Source organism: Amaranthus tricolor, chromosome 3 (genome assembly GCF_026212465.1).
Source record: "Amaranthus tricolor cultivar Red isolate AtriRed21 chromosome 3, ASM2621246v1, whole genome shotgun sequence".
In the NCBI taxonomy this organism is placed as follows: domain Eukaryota; kingdom Viridiplantae; phylum Streptophyta; class Magnoliopsida; order Caryophyllales; family Amaranthaceae; genus Amaranthus; species Amaranthus tricolor.
In genome coordinates this window covers 35528105-35550012 of record NC_080049.1, presented here as the reverse complement: position 1 = coordinate 35550012, position 21908 = coordinate 35528105, and the positions used below count along the sequence as shown (strand labels likewise).

The following is a 21908-nucleotide window of genomic DNA, read 5'->3' as shown; positions in this document are numbered from 1 at the left end:
CAAGTTTTTTCACTAGTTTACAGTTACTCTCTACATAAGGTTTGTTATAACGTACCCTTTGTTATTTTTACGAGAAAGTTAAAAAAAGAATGGGTGAATAAAATAAAAATGCTAATTAAATATATGAACAAATTTTGAATAATAAACGTAATTTATGATTAAAAATAAGATAAATTTAATAGAATAGACAAAAAAATTAAAATAAGGTACATTTGGTAGAATAAGTAGAGTAAGAGTATTTCAAAATTAGGAGTTGTTATAAAACTTGTTTGTTAAAGGTACTTCAAATGCATACGACTTGTACGTAATTAACTAACATAGTAAATTAAAATTAATAGTATGAATAAAATATGTTTGTTAAGGATAAATATGATAATTTTTTCTTAAAATACTTTTAAAAATAAATATTATATTAATTTCCGCATAACATTATCTCAAAAATTGCAAAGTACATACTTACATTTAATACTCCTTGTATTTTAAAATTTATTATAATTAGAAGTAAATGAGATGGAGAAGGAAAGTTTTTTAATGGATTGACCGGATTAAAATAAGACTTGGGCATTTACTAAAAGTGAAGGTTGATTAATTAAAGGATGAGGTTTTAGTAAATAACGGTGATTTGTAAAGTTAACAAATTATCTTTATATGGTATGATTTGATAGGGCAAGAGTTTTATAATTTTAATTTACCTATTTTTATTTTATTTATTTTATTATTTTTTTTATCTTTTTATGATAATTTACAAATAACGATTATTGATTAGAAATTATTGTTAAATTAAAGTATTAAAAATAGGTTTGGGAGGGAACTGGGAAGTTCATATGGGTGTGTAATGCGAGAATGAAAAGATGACGACATCTCAAGGACGCGGGACGTTGCATAACAAACGCTTACGATGCATTCTCGTAAGGGTATTGCTAAACATCGCCACCCCTATATTAATGAAATGACGAAAATACCCCTAAATTTAAAATAACAACAACAATAATAATAATAATAAAATAATAATAATAAAAATAATAATAATGATAATAAAAATAAAAATAATATTTTTTTAAAAAATAATAACAATAATAATAAAAATAAAAATAACAATAATAATAATAATAAAAATAATATTTTAAAAAATTATAAAAAAAATTAAAGGAGTGAGTCACGCGGCTTAATCGCACAAAATCCGCGAATCGACCGCGGCTCAGTCGCACAAAACATGCGATTGAGCCGCGGCTGAGTCGCGGGTTTTGTGCAACTGAGCCGCAGCTCAGTCGCGCGGACTCATCCCTTTAAATTTATTTAAGTATTTATTTATTTATTTTAAATACTATTATTATTATTATTATTATTATTATTATTATTATTATTATTATAACAACAATAATAATAAAAAAAATAATATTTTAAATTTTTTTTAAAAATAATAATAATAACAATAATAATAATAATAATAATAATAATAATAATAATAATAATAATAATAATAATAATAATAATAATAATAATATCAATAATAATAATAATAACAATAATAATAATAATAATAATAATAATAATAAATAATAATAATAATAATAAATAATGATAATAAAATAAAAATAATATTTAATAAAAAAAATAAAAAAAATAAAAAATTTAAAAAAATAATAATAATAATAAGAATAATAATAATAATAATAATTAAAAAAAAATTTTAAAAAATTTAAAGGGGTGAGTAGCTTTTTTTTATAAATATTATTATTATTATTATTATTATTATTATTGTTATTATTTTTTTAAATGTTATTATTATTATTATTATTATTATTATTATTATTATTATTATTATTATTATTATATTTCAGGGGCAATATCGTTAATTCAATAAAATAGAGGTGGCGATAAAATAAAAAGGGCGACAATGTTTAAGGATTGTTTTCTCCTAAAACTGCCTCTCATTGCAAGTCTATTGGACTTGGGAATTGGTAGTTGGGGGTTGGGACCACATATTTTTTATTTTTATTTATTTTTATTTTTTTAGTTAGAGCACATCCGTTGGTTGAGATAATAGGGCTAAATTTACCGACTTGTAGATAAATATAAGTATGAAAAATTATATCCGTCATAATAGTATGTAGGTGTATGCCGTATGAGGTACTACTCGCGTCATGTTCAATGGCCTCATATCCACTGCTCCGCTTTATATCTACCTGATCCTATCCATATTATATTATTTTAGGCAAAATTACACATGGTAGTATTTAGTTTTCATAAAATGTTAGTGATAGCACTTTTGTAAGATTTTTCCACATAGTAGCATCCCGTTTACGCACTATCTAACTGCCGTAGCATTTTTCGTTAAATTCTTATTAATTTCTGTTTAATTCATTGTTTTGTAAGATTTTTCCACATGTTAGCATCCAATTTTTGCTCTTAAATTTTTAATTCGCCATTTTAATGCTTAATTCACCGATTAATTTATCAACGCCCTTAAATTTTGTAACAATTTTACTTTCATTCAAATTATTGACATTATAAATTTCAAAAGGTGCATTACAAATACTAATAAATAATTCAAAAGACGCATTTTATAAGCTCAAAAGGTGCATTTTATAAGCTCAAAAGGTGCATTCCAAGCACGAGTATATATCTACTTAATTGTTACAATATTTAAGGGCGTTGATAAATTAATCGATGAATTAAATGTTAAAATTGTGAATTAATTATTTGAGAGTAAAAACTGAATGCTTCAATGTGGAATTTTCCATTATTTTATAATACTTTTTAAGATAATTGTTATAACTAATTTAGTGAATATTAGGCAACTATAAATTGTATACATGTGTTCGAATATATATATATATATATATATATATATATATATATATATATATATATATATATATATATATATATATATATATGTATGTATATGTATATATATGTATATATGTATATGTATATGTATATATATGTATTATAAAAATAAAAGGCTTTAAATATTAAATGGTGTTGTTTATGTTCGGTTCTTTGAGATACTTATTAAGTAATTTATTTGTAATTTTGTTATATAATGTTACAATACATGTTGTCTTGAATTATATTTTTTAAAGTGGAAAAATTTTATCTTTTGATATAATAAAGATTCTATTTAAAAAGATATTATAAAAATAAATAGGATATCAAAAATCTGTAAGTAATCAGTAGTTCAGTACACGACAAGGAGTATATGCAAACCGGGCAAAATGCTACTTCTATTAGGCTAATTAGGTATTTTTCCTACAGCCTCCTACGCACTAAAACAAAAGAAATGAATTTTTTTATATAACGATGAGATGATTATACCTTTGTTGTTCCATTTATTTATAAAAAAGCGGCTTGGTTCTATAGTCATCAATAAGCATATATGTGCAGTTATGATTCTTTCACAGGTGTCAACGTGGATTATATCCAATTGGCTTATCATAAAAGAACTGAAACTAGCATGCACTTTTTTAGGATTTATTTGAGGCTATAAAAGAAATAATATTCAATTTATTCTATACTTTAGATTGAGTTTATATAAAAAATTTGTAGAGTGGCTGGATTAATTTTTACAATCCGAGCTGGAATTGAGACGTGAATTAAATATAGCCCAAAAGCTAGTTAATATCAAAATAATAAACAATGTAGTGTTGTTAACAAATGAAATTATGAAAAACGTGGATAGTCTCATCAATAAAAAATAAGGAAAGAAATAAAAAACGTGGATAAATTAAATTATACTTCATATATTAGAAAATTACCCAAAGTTCAGCGAACAAGCGTGTATATATATATATATGAATATGAAAATGTAGTGCAAAGGAAACAAAGCGCAAACACACATTAGAGAAAAAAAAAAAGAGAAAACAAAATATATAATGTCTTCAAAAAAAAATTCAAGGAAGATAGTCCGAACAGAGAGTTTGATAAATGAATACAGCATCTATTTTTCTCATTTATTTTCGCCTTCAAAGAAAATAAATAACCCAGAAAATCCGCCGCAGCAGCAGATCACTTACGGTGGTGGACAAGTTATGGAAGACGGCGACGTGGACGCTGAAGCAGAGGATTTTATTAAGAAGAAACACCGTAAGTTTCAGTTAAGCAAATGGTTGTCCAGGAAATTTGCGTGATTGAAGGCAGTGGAATAATGGGGATTAATAAAATGTGTTCATCAAACAACTTCCACGTATAATTATATGGACTATAACATTTAATTGTATTATTATGCAAATTTATGAAAATATTGTATTGTATTAAGTTTGATTATCATGAATCATACTTATGTTCAATGGTTTGACACGAGAATAGCATACTAGCATTTCTTTTTTCTTGATTTAAATTCCCTTTTTCTTTGTTGCTTTTAAGATTGATTTCCTTGATTATTGAAGTTAATAATTTCATTCATTAAGGTGTCAAATGTCAATTCTATATTACATATTAAATTGAAAATACAATTGATATTAAATTGTAACATATAATATAGTCATAAATAATACTCCATATTATAGATATGATAATGACATCTTTAAAATGAGTTTTATTTTCTATTGAATAATGCAAACAAATTATATATGCACAATAGTAGCACATTTGAAAATGACAAATTCTTTAGTTAACTGCCATGTAAGTTTAACTTTGGGCTGTTTGTATAAGTCTGTAACGGCCCGATTTAAGTGATTTGGAAATTCATATGAAAATACGAATTCCAGTTCACTCTTCGGACTCTAGAGAAAAGTCTCCTTTAGGATTGTCAACGTTCCGTCGATAAAGAAATATAATTAAAACAGAAAACAGTGCCAAAGCGAAAGAAACAAGTCAGCGGAAGTTCTTACGTACAACTCGAGAGCCTAATGGCCTCTAGATAAACTAAAGAAAATAGACGAAAGCGAAAAAAAACCAACACAATCTCTTGTTACATAATTCGGAGTTATATCTACTCATAATCTTATTACAAAAAGGAAAAATAGTCTTGATGATTACGGGTTCTAAGTCGAGCCCTCACTCCAGTCCCCACCTACAATCAACCTACTGGTCGTCGTGTGACAACACGTAGTAGGTTCCAAAGAACAATCCAATACACGTCAGAGACTTCATACAAATGTCAAACAGGTTGAATACAAGCAATGTGTTTATCCTAGCATGCATAGGCTCTAATACATTCATTATTAGATAATTCCAACTTGTAACGTAGCCCATCCTGTTCGGGTCGTTCAAGTATAATTCAAAATCCTTTTTGGAGGAATACACTTTGGAGAGCTAATCCCAAGACAACCACCGACCTAAGACGTTGCCCGTCCTGTGCGGGTCGTCAGAGGTAAAGTATGCATACTCCCATGGTGACCGTAATGATCCAAAACTGCCATGGGAACAATAATTGTAATAATCCAAACCAAAACGTTAACCCCTTTGGGTAACAAACACATAAATCCTCAACTTCCAAGTAACTTCTTTCAAATTATTTGAAAAGTCTAATCCTTATGTGATTTACAATGCCTCGATTAGAAATGAAACAACACTACTTGCACAACCACATAAACAGTATGGTCTAAGCGTGTACCTTGAAGCGCTGCAAACAAAACGAAGTTCAATCAGGATAGGAATTTCACCCTCTTATGAATTGAGGTCCTAGACACCATACACACACAAAAATCACGTATTAGAACGTGTTTACACATCTAATCCACTCCATACTATTAAGACACTACTAGGACTTAATAATTTTAAATAGTTTCACCCAAATCTTACTAGTTCCAAAAATTCGAATTTAACCAGAAACTTAAATGGTTAATTCAGACAGTTTAGAAAATTCAAATGAAAAATTCGACTTTTTCACTGTGTTCGGAACGCGTTAATTACCTCGGGTACCAAATTTCATAATTTATAACATCCAATTACTATTTTTAATTATTTTAAGCGTTTAACGAGTTTTTAATACATCGGGTACATAAAACAACAACGGAACACGACTAACGTTTCCGGATCAGCGCCAATACCGAGGCAGCAGCTGCTGTCTGAAACTCCTATTATATTATTATTACTATTATTATTTATTTAACTTTTTTATATATATACATCATTCAAATTATTAACTCTTTTAATCTCATGACCAAAATAAATCTAACCAGACCAATTTCACAACTACTAAGATAAAACAAATAAGACAAATTTTTTTATCACACAACCACTTGATATTTCTACACATATATTAATACACAAAACCGCATCAATAAAGGATAAAAGCCATCAAATAAAAGAAACATGCACATCCACAAGATCTTTCAAGAAACTTAAAATTTCATAAATTATGATAATTAAATTAAAGACTTAATTCTCTTAACAAATTAAAATTTTGTATAGAATCATAAAACCAAATCACCCTTTTAAATTAAGACATATATATAAACACAATCCTACAAACAAATCAAATTTTGCTAAAAGATTTATAAATTCTTTGATGACTACATTACTTGATCCATACCATTTAAATTTCTTCTAACAAATTGAAATTTAGTTAGAGAATTGTAGATCATAAAAGAAATTTATTTAAATATCAATATAAACTTAATTCTTAATTCTTATAACAAATTTAAACTTTGTTAAAGAATATAGATCAAGAAGTTTTTTTTTTTTTGAAAGAAACATAACTTAATCCTTTTAACAAATTAAAGTTTATTAAAGGATTATTAGAGAAAATTATATATTAAAAAAAATACTCAATCTTCCTAAAATTCATAGGATATCATCATACATAAAATATAATTCAACTTAGAAATCTTGTATATAAAATCTATAATTAACAATTCAACTAAACTTACCCTTTTGATCAAAAGATTGGATGGAACAACAAAATTTTTTTTTTCTTTGAGATGCCGAAACAAGAGAGCAAAGGGGAGAAATTTTCTGAATTTTTATGTTCACTTGAAAGATTAGAAAAGTGAAGAATTCAAATGATGCTTATAGAATTAATAGACAATTAAGAAATGAACTTAATGTGCCATAATGCACACGTATGAGAGGAGATACAAGACTCCTCCCCTACTCCTTCCAACCGGCCACCCCTTCCCTTCCCCTAATTTTTTTTAATAATAATAATAATTATTATTATTATTATTATTATTATTTTATTTATTTATTTTTTTTTGAAAAAGAAACACTGCGCAATAACAACGTACGCGATAAAACACGTTACCGATAATTATAATTGTCCATGTAAATAATAAAATTTAATAATACTTATTTATCTAATTTGTTTTATTTTATTACATTGTTTTTTAATCCGATAAAATACGGGGTGTTACAGAGCCTGTCTCACGGTGAGATAGTCTCATATAAGACTTTCTACTAAATCACTAATTCTTTATTGAGACCGTCTCACCATGAAACGACCTTAATTGGGTCAGCCCAAATTCTTAAAAAAAACCGTTGCCCTCTACATTCAAATTTCATTGTTTTTCTTTATTTTTATGTTTTTTACTAATGTGCTGCTTGTATGGACTCGTCTCACAGTGAGACGATCTCATACAAGACTTGCTGGAACTGAATAGTAGGTATTATTAAACACAAATATTTGTGAAAGACGATTTCTTTGAGAGACCATCTCTAATTAGGTCGGCCCATAAAAAAATATAGAGTAAGAATATGCAATAATGTTTAATGAATTGGAACTGAGAAATGATCTTTCAAGAGATCAATTGCTTATTAAAAGATTGCACATCATCACTCTTAATTTGTTCTTCTATGCTATTCTTGTATTACCTCTAAAATGAATTTTTCTAAATAATTAATGTAATTTAGAAATCACATTCTTTGTGAAGTCTAATATTTGTACATGCTCAATCCAACAAAATCTATGCTAGGGAAGGTCATGAGTCGGGTTAGTCGAATCCAATCGGATTCAAATCTGAACCTATTAATTTTTAGAGGGCCTATATCTAGACCTAGACCCAGACTCTTCATGTATGATGGGGTTTAGGATCCTAAATGCATGAGTCTTGATTTAAGTATTCATACTTTAACTTTTTTACCTTTTGAAAGCTTTTATTAGTTCTAAAATGGATTTTACCGGTTGTACATGAGTCAAAATTGAATCCACATAAATATAGAAATAGGTTTAGAATGAACCTTAAATTGATTGTAAATTGGTGGGTTTAGGACTGATCTAGCGGGTCTAGGACGAATCTACGAGAGAAAGAGTCGAATTTACCCAGAACTAGACACATTTACTGGCTTTCCTCTTTGAGACTAATTGGAACAAAATTATGTGGAGTAAATACATTCAATGCATCCAATTAGGATATGTATAAGAATTTAAACTTAAAGTTTAAGGAGCATTATTTTATAGGACATGTAAGAAATATTGTTTACGCAATCAGTTTTCTAGCAAAGTGGAACTCCAATTAGACGGCTAAACTCTATCCATCATAAAGGAATCAAAATGTTTGCGTCATAAATGAACATTGTCATGGTACTGTTTCTTTTTAATTAATTTATTTAATAAATAGCATCATATTACCGAAATACCCTTTGACCTTTTCCGTTGACCTTGACTTTCGGTCAATGGGCTTTTTCTGGAAGTCCCATCTTCCTTGAATGGCCCATGGGCCAGTCACCTCTGAAAAACCATAACTCCCCACTCTCCCACAATGCATGGCTCTCCTTATTTCAAGATAAGTAACTGCCCACTCTTCCCATTACTCCCACTACTCCCATGATAGTTCACTTCTTCTGCCACTTCTTTTCCATCATTATAAATATGGGCAGCAATCAAGAAGGAAAGATCATCTAAAAACATAGCCTTAGTAATATCATTGCTCTCACCCTGCTTCATTAACTTACCCAAACACTAGCAATCTTAATCCCAACATCTCTTCTTGCATTCATTCTATAATCGTTCATTCATTTATTTCCGATATCCACGTTCTAACTTGAGCGTCGGAGGGGTTTTCCGGGAGATCACCCCCCGGACAAGGCTAACAAGTTGTTTTGCAGGAATTCAAGCCACTTCCTCCCACAAATTACTTCTCTTGATCACACTTCCACTAATCTCCAGGTATTTTGAGTGTCTTTCGCACTTCCTAGTTTCATTACCGAAACAGTTTGGCGCCGTCTGTGGGGACTGTTACAATAAGTCATGGCTCCCAAAAGAAATCCAACACAAACCGCAACCGTGCATAGCACAGATACAGACACTTCTGCAGGTCAGGCCAACAATCAGGCCGTGACCCGCCGTGATCTGGACATGCTAGCACGAAACCTCACTGCTGCGTTTTCCGAACAGCTCCGCGCTGTCATGAATAACAATAATCCTGCTCCACAACAAGTATTGGATGATATGGCAGATCAAATAAAAAATCTGCGGGAACGGATCGAGCCCCCTAACGAGACACCCAAATCCCACGAATCTCAGGATGGGAACTCGGAGATGTCACGTTCCAGCAAGAGAAACAAGAGGCGACGGGAGAGACCAAGGACTCACACGAGCCTCGGCAGAAGTGATCCTAGAGACAGAGAGTCTAAAACCGCCTCTCAAGATGCCCGTACTTATTTAGAAAGCAAAAAGCATAAGGCATCCGAAAGCATCCAGTCACTGGTGGATCGACGGAGGGAAGAGAGGAAGAGGGCGCAGCTGGTAGGATCCAGCCATCCAGCGAGTCCTGTAACCATGCCGCGGAACGAAGATGAGGTCAAAATCCTCCCTGGAGATCCTACGCCGATAATCTCTCCAATGGCTCCTGAAATACTAAACATTCCCAACCCGGGGAAAATAAAAATCCCAAATATGGCAGCGTTTGACGGAACGGCATGCCCTGAAGAACACTTGATGGCGTACAAGAACCTGATGGTGCTGCACACTACAAATCCTTCCTTGTGGTGTAAATTCTTCCCAACTACTCTTACGGGAGCAGCCTTGACGTGGTACACCTCCCTTCCCCAAGGAAGTATCCACAATTTTGCCCAACTAGAAGGCAAATTTCTGGGCCACTTTATAGCCTCAAGAAGGCAGGAGAAATCAAACTTCCACCTACTAAGTGTCACTCAATTGGAAGGAGAATCCATATCCTCCTATCTGAAGAAATTCCATGAGGCGGTGCTAGAGGTGACGGATTTAGAGGAATCAGTCGCCTTAAACGCCCTTATCAATGGAATGAAGGCTCAAAGGCTCAAGTTCCAGTTGGTGGAAAGCCAGGTCAAGACATATGCGGAGGCCATGAAGCAATGTCAAAGTTATGTCACGGCCTCCGAGGTATGTCAGGCACACGACCCCAAGAGGCGGAAGTCTGACAAGAAAGACGCCGCAACCCCCCACCAATCCTCGAGGAACCGAGAAGAGCACCAGCCGAGGAGGGAAAGAAATCACACGCCGCGTCGTCCCGCGCCCTCTTCAGATATGAGACCCCCGCGTTCCCATCACATTTATACCGCGGCAGGGGAATCCAGAACACGCAATTTGTTAGACGGAGGAAATGACCCGATGTTTAATCGAAACAGAAGGGATATTTTCTTTGCCGTTCGCGACAAGTTGCCAACTCCACCTCCCACTACCACTCCTTCCAACAGGCGCAATTACAATTTATGGTGTGACTACCATAAAGAGCACGGCCATACCCTCGCCCAATGTCGCGAACTCAAGCGCATCTTGTATCAGCTGGCCGATGAAGGAAAGCTTTCCAGGTTCCTCAACAAGAGGGACTATGACACGGGAGAAGGAGCAAACAGAAGGCAGTGGAATCAAAGACGCGGATCCCCCAAGAGGGAAGAGGCAAGGCGCGAAGGTTCCCATACGCAAGGGACCATCAACATGATTTTTGGAGGATACACCGAGGAATATCCTACCATCCGCGCTGCAAAGGACAGTGTTCATACTCTGCTGAAAAGACCAACAACCGTAACCAGCGGGCCGGTCATGAAGTTTGATGCCACGACCTCTCAAACGCTGCAACAGCCCCATACTGACCCTCTGGTGGTCACCCTCAAAATCGGACAGATGAAAGTCAAAAGGGTACTCGTGGATGCCGAAAGCACGGCTGATCTCATTACAATGGAGTGCTTGAGAAAAATGAAGTTCGAGGAAAAGCACTTGCAGACCCTCGATAAGCCGCTGATCGGGTTTGGGGGAAGTCAGGTCATCCCGCTAGGAACGATCATTCTCCCCGTGCGCGTGGGAGAAAGAAGTGAAAGCAGGACCCTGCCCATACGTTTCACGGTAGTGGATCTCACTTTCCCTTACAACGCCATCATGGGACTTCCCCTCATTAACAAGATCAAAGCTGCAATCTTCCCTCATCAACTCTTGTTGCAATTCGAACGGGACGATGGGAAGGTTGGCATCCTCAAGGGAGATCAGATAACGGCACGCCAATGCCTTATAAACACTCTGAAGCGCGGACACTCCGCGACACCCGCCAAAAGGGAAAGGGAAGATCAAGACGCTCCCGCTGTCATGAGCGTATATATGGAAAACCCTAGCACACACGAAAGGCCTTGCCCCATAGAAAGATACGAGGCAGTAGACATGTTCGAGGGAAAGCAACTAAAGATAGGGAAAGATCTTCCTGGTACGATTAAAAAAGAAATCGTGGCCACCATTGCTGAGTTCCGTGACGTCTTCGCCTTCAGCACGGAAGAAATGCCTGGCATCCCTACTAGCGTCATGTGTCATAAACTTGACATAAGACCAGGCCACAAACCAGTAAAGCAGAAGCTGCGGCATCAAGGAAAAGAGCGGACCGAGGCCGCCAAAGAGGAAGTTGAAAAATTATTGAGAGCCGGATTCATTAGAGAATGCAAATACTCCGATTGGCTATCCAATGTCGTCCTCGTGAAGAAACCAAACGGCAAATGGAGGATGTGATTCGATTTCACGGATTTGAATAGAGCCTGCCCCAAGGACGACTATCCACTTCCCAAAATAGATCGCCTGGTGGACTCCACAGCAGGCCATGCGCTACTAAGTTTCATGGATGCCAATGCCGGATATCACCAGATTCAATTGGCGCCAGAGGACCAAACACACACGGCCTTCATTACTAGCATGGGTGTCTACTGCTACAAAGTCATGCCCTTCGGGCTAAAAAATGCAGGAGCCACCTATCAAAGGATGGTAAACAAGGTTTTCCAATCTCAGATTGGACGGAATCTTGAGGTATACGTGGATGACATGATAACAAAAAGCAAGCACGCAACTCAGCACGCTGCGGACTTGCGTGAAACGTTCAATACCCTCCGTAAACACCAGATGAAGCTCAATCCGGACAAGTGTGTGTTCGGGGTCACAGGAGGAAAATGTCTCGGCTTCTTGGTAGACGAACGGGGCATCGAGGCAAATCCGGATAAGATTCAGGCCATTCAAAACATGAGATCCCCCACCTCCGTAAAAGAAGTGCAAAAGCTTACGGGGTGTATAGCCGCACTAGGAAGATTCCTTTCAAAGTCAGCAGACAAATGCCTGCCTTTCTTCAAAACAATAAAGCAACAGAAATTCGAATGGACCGCGGAAGCAGAAGAGTCTTTCCGTCAGCTCAAGGAGCACTTGTCAGCCCTGCCAAAACTAGTTTCGCCCATCAACGGGGAAAAGCTAGTTTTATATGCCTCTGTCTCCGAATACTCGTTATCCGGAGTGCTTGTGGCGGAAAGGGAAAAGAAGCAGCTCCCAATATACTATGTGAGTCATGCATTCCGCGGCTCAGAAGGGAACTATTGCGAAGTGGAAAAGGTCATATTTGCGGTAGTGATGGCCAGCAGGAAATTGAAGCCGTACTTCCAATCCCACCAGATCATCGTCCGGACTGATCAACCTTTGAAAAAGATTCTGGAAGGAAAAAATAAATCAAGCCGCGTTACCGATTGGGCAAACCAGCTAGCAGACTTCGGCATCGAATACGAGCCTCGAACGGCAATTAAAGCACAAGCCTTGGCTGACTTTATTGCTGAAAGCACTTCCCCCCCTCCTGCTGAAGTTAATCGAGAATGGAAATTGTATGTAGACGGGTCTTCAACACAATCGGCGAGTGGGGCCGGACTCCTCATTGTGTCCTCCGCCGAGGTCCGCATGGAAAGGGCGGTCAGATTTGAGTTCGCGGCATCCAACAATGAGGCCGAGTATGAAGCATTGCTGATGGGGCTGAAAATCTGCTGCGAGGCTGGGGCTAAAGAATTGGCCGCATTCTCGGATTCCCAATTGATAGAGGGGCAAGTAAACGGGGAATTCGAGGCTAAAGATGATAGCATGAAAATGTATCTGCAGCAAGTGAAGGACTTTATCCCAAAGTTTGACAAGTTCACGTTGGAGCACATTCCACGATCCCAAAATGCCCAGGCCGATTCCCTAGCAAAACTTGCCAGCTCCGCAGATACTTCCGCGGCTCGTGATATAATTTGGGAAGTGCTCCCCAACCCCAGCATCAACTTCATGATCAACACCATCGACAGATCTGAAACATGGATGGGGCCATACGTTAAGTACTTGCAAGATCAAACGCTCCCCCAAGACGAGAATCAGGCCAAAATGCTCCAGAAGAAAGCCAAATGGTTCGAACTTCATGAAGGAACGCTTTATAAAAAATCATACACACATCCCCTCTTGAAATGTGTTGCTCCTGAGGAAGAAAACTATATCCTACGAGAAATACACGAAGGCGGATGCGGAATACATCAGGGAGTACGAACGGTCATTAGCAAAGTCCTTAGAAGTGGTTATTATTGGCCTTCACTCCGGAAAGGCGCGGAAGAGTTGATCCTACGATGTCCTGAATGTCAGTATCACTCGAAGATAGGGAGAAAACCCTCTAATTACTTGACCGTCTTGCAAGCCGTCCTGCCATTCGACAAATGGGGTATGGATCTCCTTGGCCCTTTTCCACCAGCAAAGGGGCAACGCAAGTTCATCATTGTGGCTATTGATTACTTCACTAAGTACGTAGAAGCAGAGGCTCTTAGTTCGATCACAGACAAGCAAGTCTGCCAGTTTTTATGGCGGAACATCATCACAAGATACGGCATACCGAGGGTGATCATTACGGATAATGGAAGGCAATTTGTCAGCAAGAACACCATTCAGTATTGCGACAAATTCCACATCCAAATCAGATTTAGTTCTGTGTCCAGGCCGCAAACTAACGGTCAAGTCGAGTCCGCCAACAAAGAGATACTAAATGGTATCAAAAAGAAGATAGAAGGGGTCAAAGGTAATTGGGATGAAGAACTACCCGGAATCTTATGGACCAGTCGAACCACCATAAAAGAGGCCACGGGGCACACACCGTTCTCTTTAGTGTACGGGTCCGAAGCCGTACTTCCAGTGGAAATAGGAGTACCCTCTACAAGGGTCACCTACTACTCATACGACGAGAACGAAGAAGGAAAAAGAGCAAACTTAGACCTACTTCCAGAGACCAGAGGAAATGCACTACTGAGATCGATGGCCCAAAAGCAGAAGATGATTCGTAGCTTCAACCGCCATGTGAAAACAAGACGTATCCAAGTCAATGATCTCGTCCTCCGAAAAGTCGAAGCTACTGGGAAGATTGTTGAAAAAGGAAAGTTAGGGGCCAATTGGGACGGACCTTTCAAAGTCACCGGCATCATCAAACCAGGAACGTTCGAACTAGAAGACATGAAAGGGAGAAAACTACCCCGTCCATGGAATGGAGACCACTTAAAGAAATTCTTCATTTAATAAAATTTGCAAGGGGCAATCAGTTGCTAGTATCAGTGTAAGCAGCTTCAACAGAGACAAACTTATCAGCATCAATCCGCGACTACCTTCATTCCGCAACATAGTTGCGTTGTCATTCGAAATCACTTTTGTCATCGTCATTTGTATTCTTATCAATCCTTTATAATAGAAGTTTCATTTTCAGAATATCCGGCTCCTATGTTCGCAATTATTTGGTAAAAATCTATTGCAAATCTTATTAAATCAGTAATATTCATAAGTCGGACCCCTTGAGAGGGGCCCCATTATCAAATTATTCTAAGTCACTAACAAACTTGTGATACCTATAAGTCGGACCCCCAATTTGGGGTCCCTAAGTTCAAAAATATTCCAAGTTTTTCACAAAGATGTTTCCCAACTGGAACATCGATAAGTCGGACCCCCAGTTTGGGGCCCCTAAGTTCAAAAATATTCCAAGTTTTTCACAAAGATGTTTCCTAACCGGGACATCGATAAGTCGAACCCCCAGATTGGGGTCCCATAGTTCAAAAATATATTCTGTTTTCATAAAGATGTTACCTAACCGGGACATCGATAAGTCGGACCCCCCAGTTTGGGGTCCCGGAGTTCCAAAATATTCTAAGTTTTCTACTAAGATGTCCCCCAACCGGGACATCGACAAGTCGGACCCACAGAAGGGGGGCCTAAGGACTAAAAATATTCTAAGTATAAATCCCCTTGATGTCGCCCGCACGTGACATCGGTAAATCGTGCCCTCTGCTAAAGCGATTCAGCAAAAATTCCGCGGGCTCAGACGATAGAAGCCACGGCTCAACAAACAAGACTGGGAGTTGAATGTTCAAAATATATACATCAGAATATTCAAAATACATACATCAGAATTGAATGTTTACAAAAATCAAATTGAATGTTTACAAACAAGACTAAACATTATCCAAAAAGGCGTCGACGTCCCCCTCTGCGTCCTGGGCCGGCAACGGAGGAGATTCGGCCGCCCCCTCTTCAAGACTGGGAGTGAAGCTCACAAAATCTTCAACGTTGAACGGCTCCACTTCAATCCCGGATAGCTCCTTGGACAAACCCTGGAGGTTTCTTCCTTCATCAATAAGGAGATTCGACAAGTCTAAGCACAAACTCTCCAAATGGGAAAGCGCCAAGTTTTCAGGGGCCCCCGAGGTCGGAGGAGGGGAGAGGGTTAGTTGATCCAGATCAAGGCATAACGCCTCCTTTTCAGCCGCGACATCAACCCTCTCCGACCAAGCCCTTGCCTCCTCCACATCCCAGTCGGGGTCCACAAGTACCGCCGACTCCCGGTCCAAAATTGGAGCTAGGTTGGTCAAAGCTTCGTTCCCCTTAAGATATGCCTTTTGTTTGAAGGAATCGAAGTCAATGCCTAACTCCGCGGCAGCCAGACGGTAGCTCTCTTCAGTAATTGTGGACCCCGTGCCCACCATTTCTGCCGTCAGACTCCCTAAGAAACTCGACGCTTCCGGTTCGTCCGAAGTGAGCCAATCCCTAGCTATCCGGGCTCGTCTCCCTAAGCTGGTCTTGTAAATCTGAGCCGCGGATAGCAAAGTCTTGAGTTTGGCCGAATCAGTCGACACCTGTTCCAAAAGACACTGGTTCTGATGAACCAGTTTAGCATGAACATCCATCAGATGACCGATTTCGTGGCCGAGGGTTGCCGATTTATTAGAAGCCGCGTCCAGACTCTCGACGGTCTCCTCCAGTTGCTTCCTCGCCCTCTCCCGCCACTGCTCAGTCTTGACTAAACGCTCCTTCAGCTCAGAGCATTTAGCTAGCTTTTCCTTTAAGCTCGGCAGTTCATCTCGGAGCTTTTGAAGCTCCGCGTCCTGCTCATCGCAGCGGGAGGATAAGACAGCCAGAGTCTCCCTGTCCGCGGCACTTTGGCGACTGAGGTTGAGCTCAAAAGACAACCTCAGAAAAGCCTGCGAAAAGAATAAATCAGAATCGAACAGTTAAACTCAAAGAGATGTAAGAGGAAGTAAGTTACCTCAGCCGCAGAAACTTGAAGTTGACGGACCCTATCGGTGGGGGAAAGGGAATCCAGTAGATCAACATCCACTTGACTGATCAAGTGAGACGTCGCCCTGTTAAAACGGGTTATCATGCCCTTATGGCCTAAGTCGGTGAAAGGGGTGTCATGCCGGAAAGGGAGAACCTCCCGACGACGATACACCTCTTCCACCTTCACTTTAGGAGCCTCGGCCGACTCCCCCACCTTCTCTTTGCCCCGACTCAGGACAGAGGACGCCTTGGTTTGAGGTGAAGCCACCTCCTCTTCCGCCGACCTCATTTGCAGAGGTACGGCCGACATTATTGTTGTTCCCGCCGAGGCCTTTTTTGAGGCACTTTCTTCATGAGAGGAAGAGACTCTCTTTCTCTTCCTCTCCCTTTTCTTCGATTCCCTCTTCTTAGAAGGGATTACCCTCTGAGAGTCATCGGGAATATGGACTTGTCTCCTCTCCTCAAGGAGCCGGAGAGCCTCCTCTTCGCAGGGGACTTCATCCAGCCCCTTTTCCGCCGTCGCAGAATCCTACAAGAGAAAAATTAGAAAGAATCAAAGAAATCTAATATAGTTCGGGAAGAACGAAGAAAGTTATACCTTTGGCGGAAGAGGTAGAGGTTTCTCCGCGGGCCGTTGGATGGCCCCTTGAGCAAGTCTCATGACACTTAATTTTTTCATGAGTACCGGGTCTTTTGCTCGAACATTTTCCTTGGCTATCCCTGCGAAAACCACGAGTTAGAGGCAAGCAGATAATTGAAAAAAGAAGGAAGAAGTCCGACAACCCTTACTCCGATCGATAGCCAAGCTGATGCCGAATGCTGAGAGGAGGTTTTCATTCTCCAACTCAGGACGACCGGGTATCCAGTTGAGCTGGACGTTCATGGGTTTCCTTCCCAATTGAACGTCCATCTTCGCATACTCGATTATCACCGCGTCGCTAAGAGAACATTGCGGGATACCATTATTGAAACCCGAAAGGTTGGGTTTGAAGTCGAAGGAAGTCTTGATATTCCATCCTTCCGAATTATAGAGGTAGGCAAATTTAGTCCTATACCCCTTTTGGTTATCAGGGAGGTCGTGGACTATCTTCAGTCCACGACGATGGGTAAAAGTTATCCAGCCGCAGCCGTATGATTGAGAATTACATAGGCGGGCTCTGAATATATATCTAAAGGCGGTGAGTGTTGGTGGCACGGCCAAAACTTTGCATAAGATAAAAAATGCCACCATACAACCCCAGGCGTTTGGGTATAGCTCGGGCACTGAAACGTTCAAAAACTCTAACACCTCCCTAAAAAATGGGTGAAGAGGAAGCGTAAGTCCTAACTCAAAAGAGGGAAAGTATACAGCTATACAGTGTGGGGGAGGAAACCTAACAGTGTCATAATTCCCCGGGGTAATGATGTTTATGTTGTCTTTCAAACCCCATTTTTGAGAGATGGCTTCCCGACGGTTGTCTAGATCTCTCTTAGTCTGTAAATCAATGAAGTAGTTTAGGGGCCTGCCGTTTGGAATGTAGAATGGAGGAGGAACTGGCGCTGCACTCTCCCTTCCGGAAGACTCGGCTGATCCTTCAAGGTTTTCCATATCTACATACAATAACCCTTCCAGGTCAGGATTTATTCGCGGCAAGTAATTGGGAAAGAAAGCAATGCTCACTTCCCAAGGAGCAGTTTTCATAATCTCCGGAGGGTATATAGGGGATACAGACGACTCATCCCCGGCTTTTATTGGTTCATAATGAGGGGTAATTCTCACCGAACTACTTTCGTCCGAATCATTCATTAACAACCCCTTTTTATTAAGACGCCTACGTACTATCAAAGGAGTTTCCGGCGAGTTAGTAAAGTTAATGTCTGAGTTAGCTATGGTCTCTTGAGTAGCCGCGACATCCATGTTAACAAGAATCATAAAGTAGTAGGCGAAACTTGTAAAGAATAGAGACTAAATTCATGAAACGAATTCAATGTCCTAGGCTAACATTCAAGAACAAATCGAAGAAATTTAAGAACAGTTTGAAGAATAACTTGAAGAAATTTGAAGATCTGGGAAAAAGTTTGAATACCTTTGAAGAAAAGTTGGAGATTTGTCAGAAACTTGATGAAGATCTGTCAGATGTCTTGAAGATCTTCAAGAATTTGTCAGAAGTTTGAAGAAAGGATGAAGATTGTCAGAGCGTCTCTCTCTACTCTTTTTCCAGCAATTTAAAATTTGAAGGAAGTAATGAGAATTAAGTGAGAGGGAACTGTTCCAACCACCCTATTTATAACAGTAATAAATGCCTTTGGGACTTGAGTACAATAAATGGAAAGAAGAATCCCAAACGAGAGTCGGAGAAAAGATAAGTCGGACTCCCCATGAGGGGAAATCGTTGGGAATTTTTCTAAGTGATTCAACGCGTTTCGTAAGGTCTACAAGTCGGACCCTCAATAGAAGGGAAATATTGAAAAATCTTCTAAGTGTCAATTCTTAACTATACCCGGGAGATTGATAACTCGGATCCCCAATGTGGGGGGGACATCAAATTTCTCCAAGTATCCAGTTAACCAACTTTCGGGCAACCGTCGGGTCGATAAGTCGGACCCCCAAGGAGAGGGAGAGTGGAAATTTATTCCAAATCTTCCAACATTTGAGTACGTCCGGGAAGTCGATAAGTCGGACCTTAAACTGCACCTCCAACAACGAAAAATGTTTCAAGTATGCAAAGTTACGCATTCAACTACCCGACTTATGGATACAGCGAATGTCATGCCGCATTACTTTTGCTCTAAACCGTCGTATGTATGAGGTGAAATGTTTCAGAAAGTCCGTATGATTGATAAGTCGGACTCCTTGGAACACTGTCATATCGTAAAAAACTGAGTATGGTATAATCTGCCTTTATCCGTATGATTGAAGACACGGACCCAAATGCCCCTTCCGCGTCATAGGAAAGTTATGGATATGTTGTGGTTCAGTATTGATAATATTCCGAAAAGTCGATAAGTCGGACCCTGAGTGACACTTCAGAATGAAGGCAAATTATTCCGTGATGGGGTGTCCGCATGGTCGAAAAGTCGGACCCCCAAATGGTCCCAGTTAAAGTGAAAATTTTAAGTACGGGAGAAATGCTTCCGTACCCTTAGTGTCATCCGTGGCTTGGAATTACTTCAAGTTTTCAATTCCCCGCTACATCGATAAGTCGGACCCCCTAAGTACCTCAGTACAGAATAAAATCTATATTCAAGCCATGTCTTCCATACATATGGCTCATTTTAGCTAGTTGGTCAGCTCAAATATGCCGCGGTATCATTTTTCCCTTTACCCTCCGGCTTGAAGCATTGATGAAAAGGAAGGTAGATCAGGTCAAACCAGCATCCGGTCCGTAGGGTCTGTAAGTCGGACCTGCCTTGGTGGTATTCTCGTTCGAAGATATCCAGGTCCTTGGAAGATCCGTGTGGTCGATAAGTCGGACCCTCTTTGGGGCTTCCTTATCCAGAAATATTTTAAGTATTGAGGCTTCCGCGGCATCAGTTGGGCACATATCAGGATCCGACTCCCACATCTATTCTTCCGAGGATAAATAAAAAGGATAGTCAAAGATATTCCGCGGCATGCCGGAAGCCGCGGCTTTGAGAGTGTTAATCATTTTTTCTTTACTTTGAAGTATCTCTTGTGGTTATTTTGAAAAGCCGATAACTTCTCCATTATAACTCGGAATTTGACATGTGAACTATCGATTTGAAGCTTACGAGCCAAATTTTCCTAATCCGTCCGAAGATCTGCCAAATTGTGGCCATGTTACTCCTTATGAGCTTTTGAGTATTTTCTATGGTCATGTTTCTTCATCAAACCGAGTCCGACGGACGCGTATTTTTCCGCATAAAGGAAGATGTTTCTGATCGCTGGGGCTATTCCTCACATCCTCCTTCATGCGTGGGGCTAAATGTCATGGTACTGTTTCTTTTTAATTAATTTATTTAATAAATAGCATCATATTACCGAAATACCCTTTGACCTTTTCCGTTGACCTTGACTTTCGGTCAATGGGCTTTTTCTGGAAGTCCCATCTTCCTTGAATGGCCCATGGGCCAGTCACCTCTGAAAAACCATAACTCCCCACTCTCCCACAATGCATGGCTCTCCTTATTTCAAGATAAGTAACTGCCCACTCTTCCCATTACTTCCACTACTCCCATGATAGTTCACTTCTTCTGCCACTTCTTTTCCATCATTATAAATATGGGCAGCAATCAAGAAGGAAAGATCATCTAAAAACATAGCCTTAGTAATATCATTGCTCTCACCCTGCTTCATTAACTTACCCAAACACTAGCAATCTTAATCCCAACATCTCTTCTTGCATTCATTCTATAATCGTTCATTCATTTATTTCCGATATCCACGTTCTAACTTGAGCGTCGGAGGGGTTTTCCGGGAGATCACCCCCCGGACAAGGCTAACAAGTTGTTTTGCAGGAATTCAAGCCACTTCCTCCCACAAATTACTTCTCTTGATCACACTTTCACTAATCTCCAGGTATTTTGAGTGTCTTTCGCACTTCCTAGTTTCATTACCGAAACAAACATCATTTTCCTTATTGGTTCAATTTGGAATTTGTTTTCAAATGTCACAATGATTATACATATAACAGGCTAACGAATAGAAAATAAATCACAATATTGCTAGATTAGATGGTAACATATATTAAAAATAATATTTAAAATTAAAAGGTATTGATACGTCTAGACTAGATACTCGAATTTTTGTCTTTACTTAGATAAAATGATATCATAAATATGTCATGACATTTAAACCATCAGAATCTTGAAGTCAAAATAGATAAAATAATATGGTCATAAATAATTTGACTCAAATATATAGTTATATATTTTCAAACTAGCTCTAATAATCAAATTAAATTTTTAATTAATATCATTTTCAAACAAATAAAAGAGCCAGTATACTAAATTAGGAATGCTATTCAAGGTATAAGCATCAAGTAAAAGTTAATTTTACTATTTAATTAGTGAGTAAATAAATGGTTTATACTCTAGTAAGTACTAAGTAGTAAACACTAGCCACTACGCCAAAAGAAGTAGCACTACGTGAGTTGTTTTAACTTTAATTAATTAGCATTATATATTCTTAATACTTAAATTATAAAGACCTACGTACTAGCTTATAAGATTCGGGCCTATAATCCCACTGCATTAATGGGCA

General features: G+C 38.3%; 1 protein-coding gene across 1 annotated transcript; it reads left to right on the top strand.

The window, feature by feature from the left end:
• The first annotated feature begins 12160 nt into the window (after window positions 1-12160).
• On the top strand, window positions 12161-15511 carry LOC130808593 (uncharacterized). Its single transcript, XM_057674046.1, has 4 exons — window positions 12161-12727; window positions 12809-14179; window positions 14435-14598; window positions 15451-15511. The coding sequence occupies exons 1-4, from the start codon at window positions 12161-12163 to the stop codon at window positions 15509-15511; spliced, it is 2163 nt and encodes a 720-aa protein (XP_057530029.1).
• The last annotated feature ends 6397 nt before the right edge of the window (window positions 15512-21908 follow it).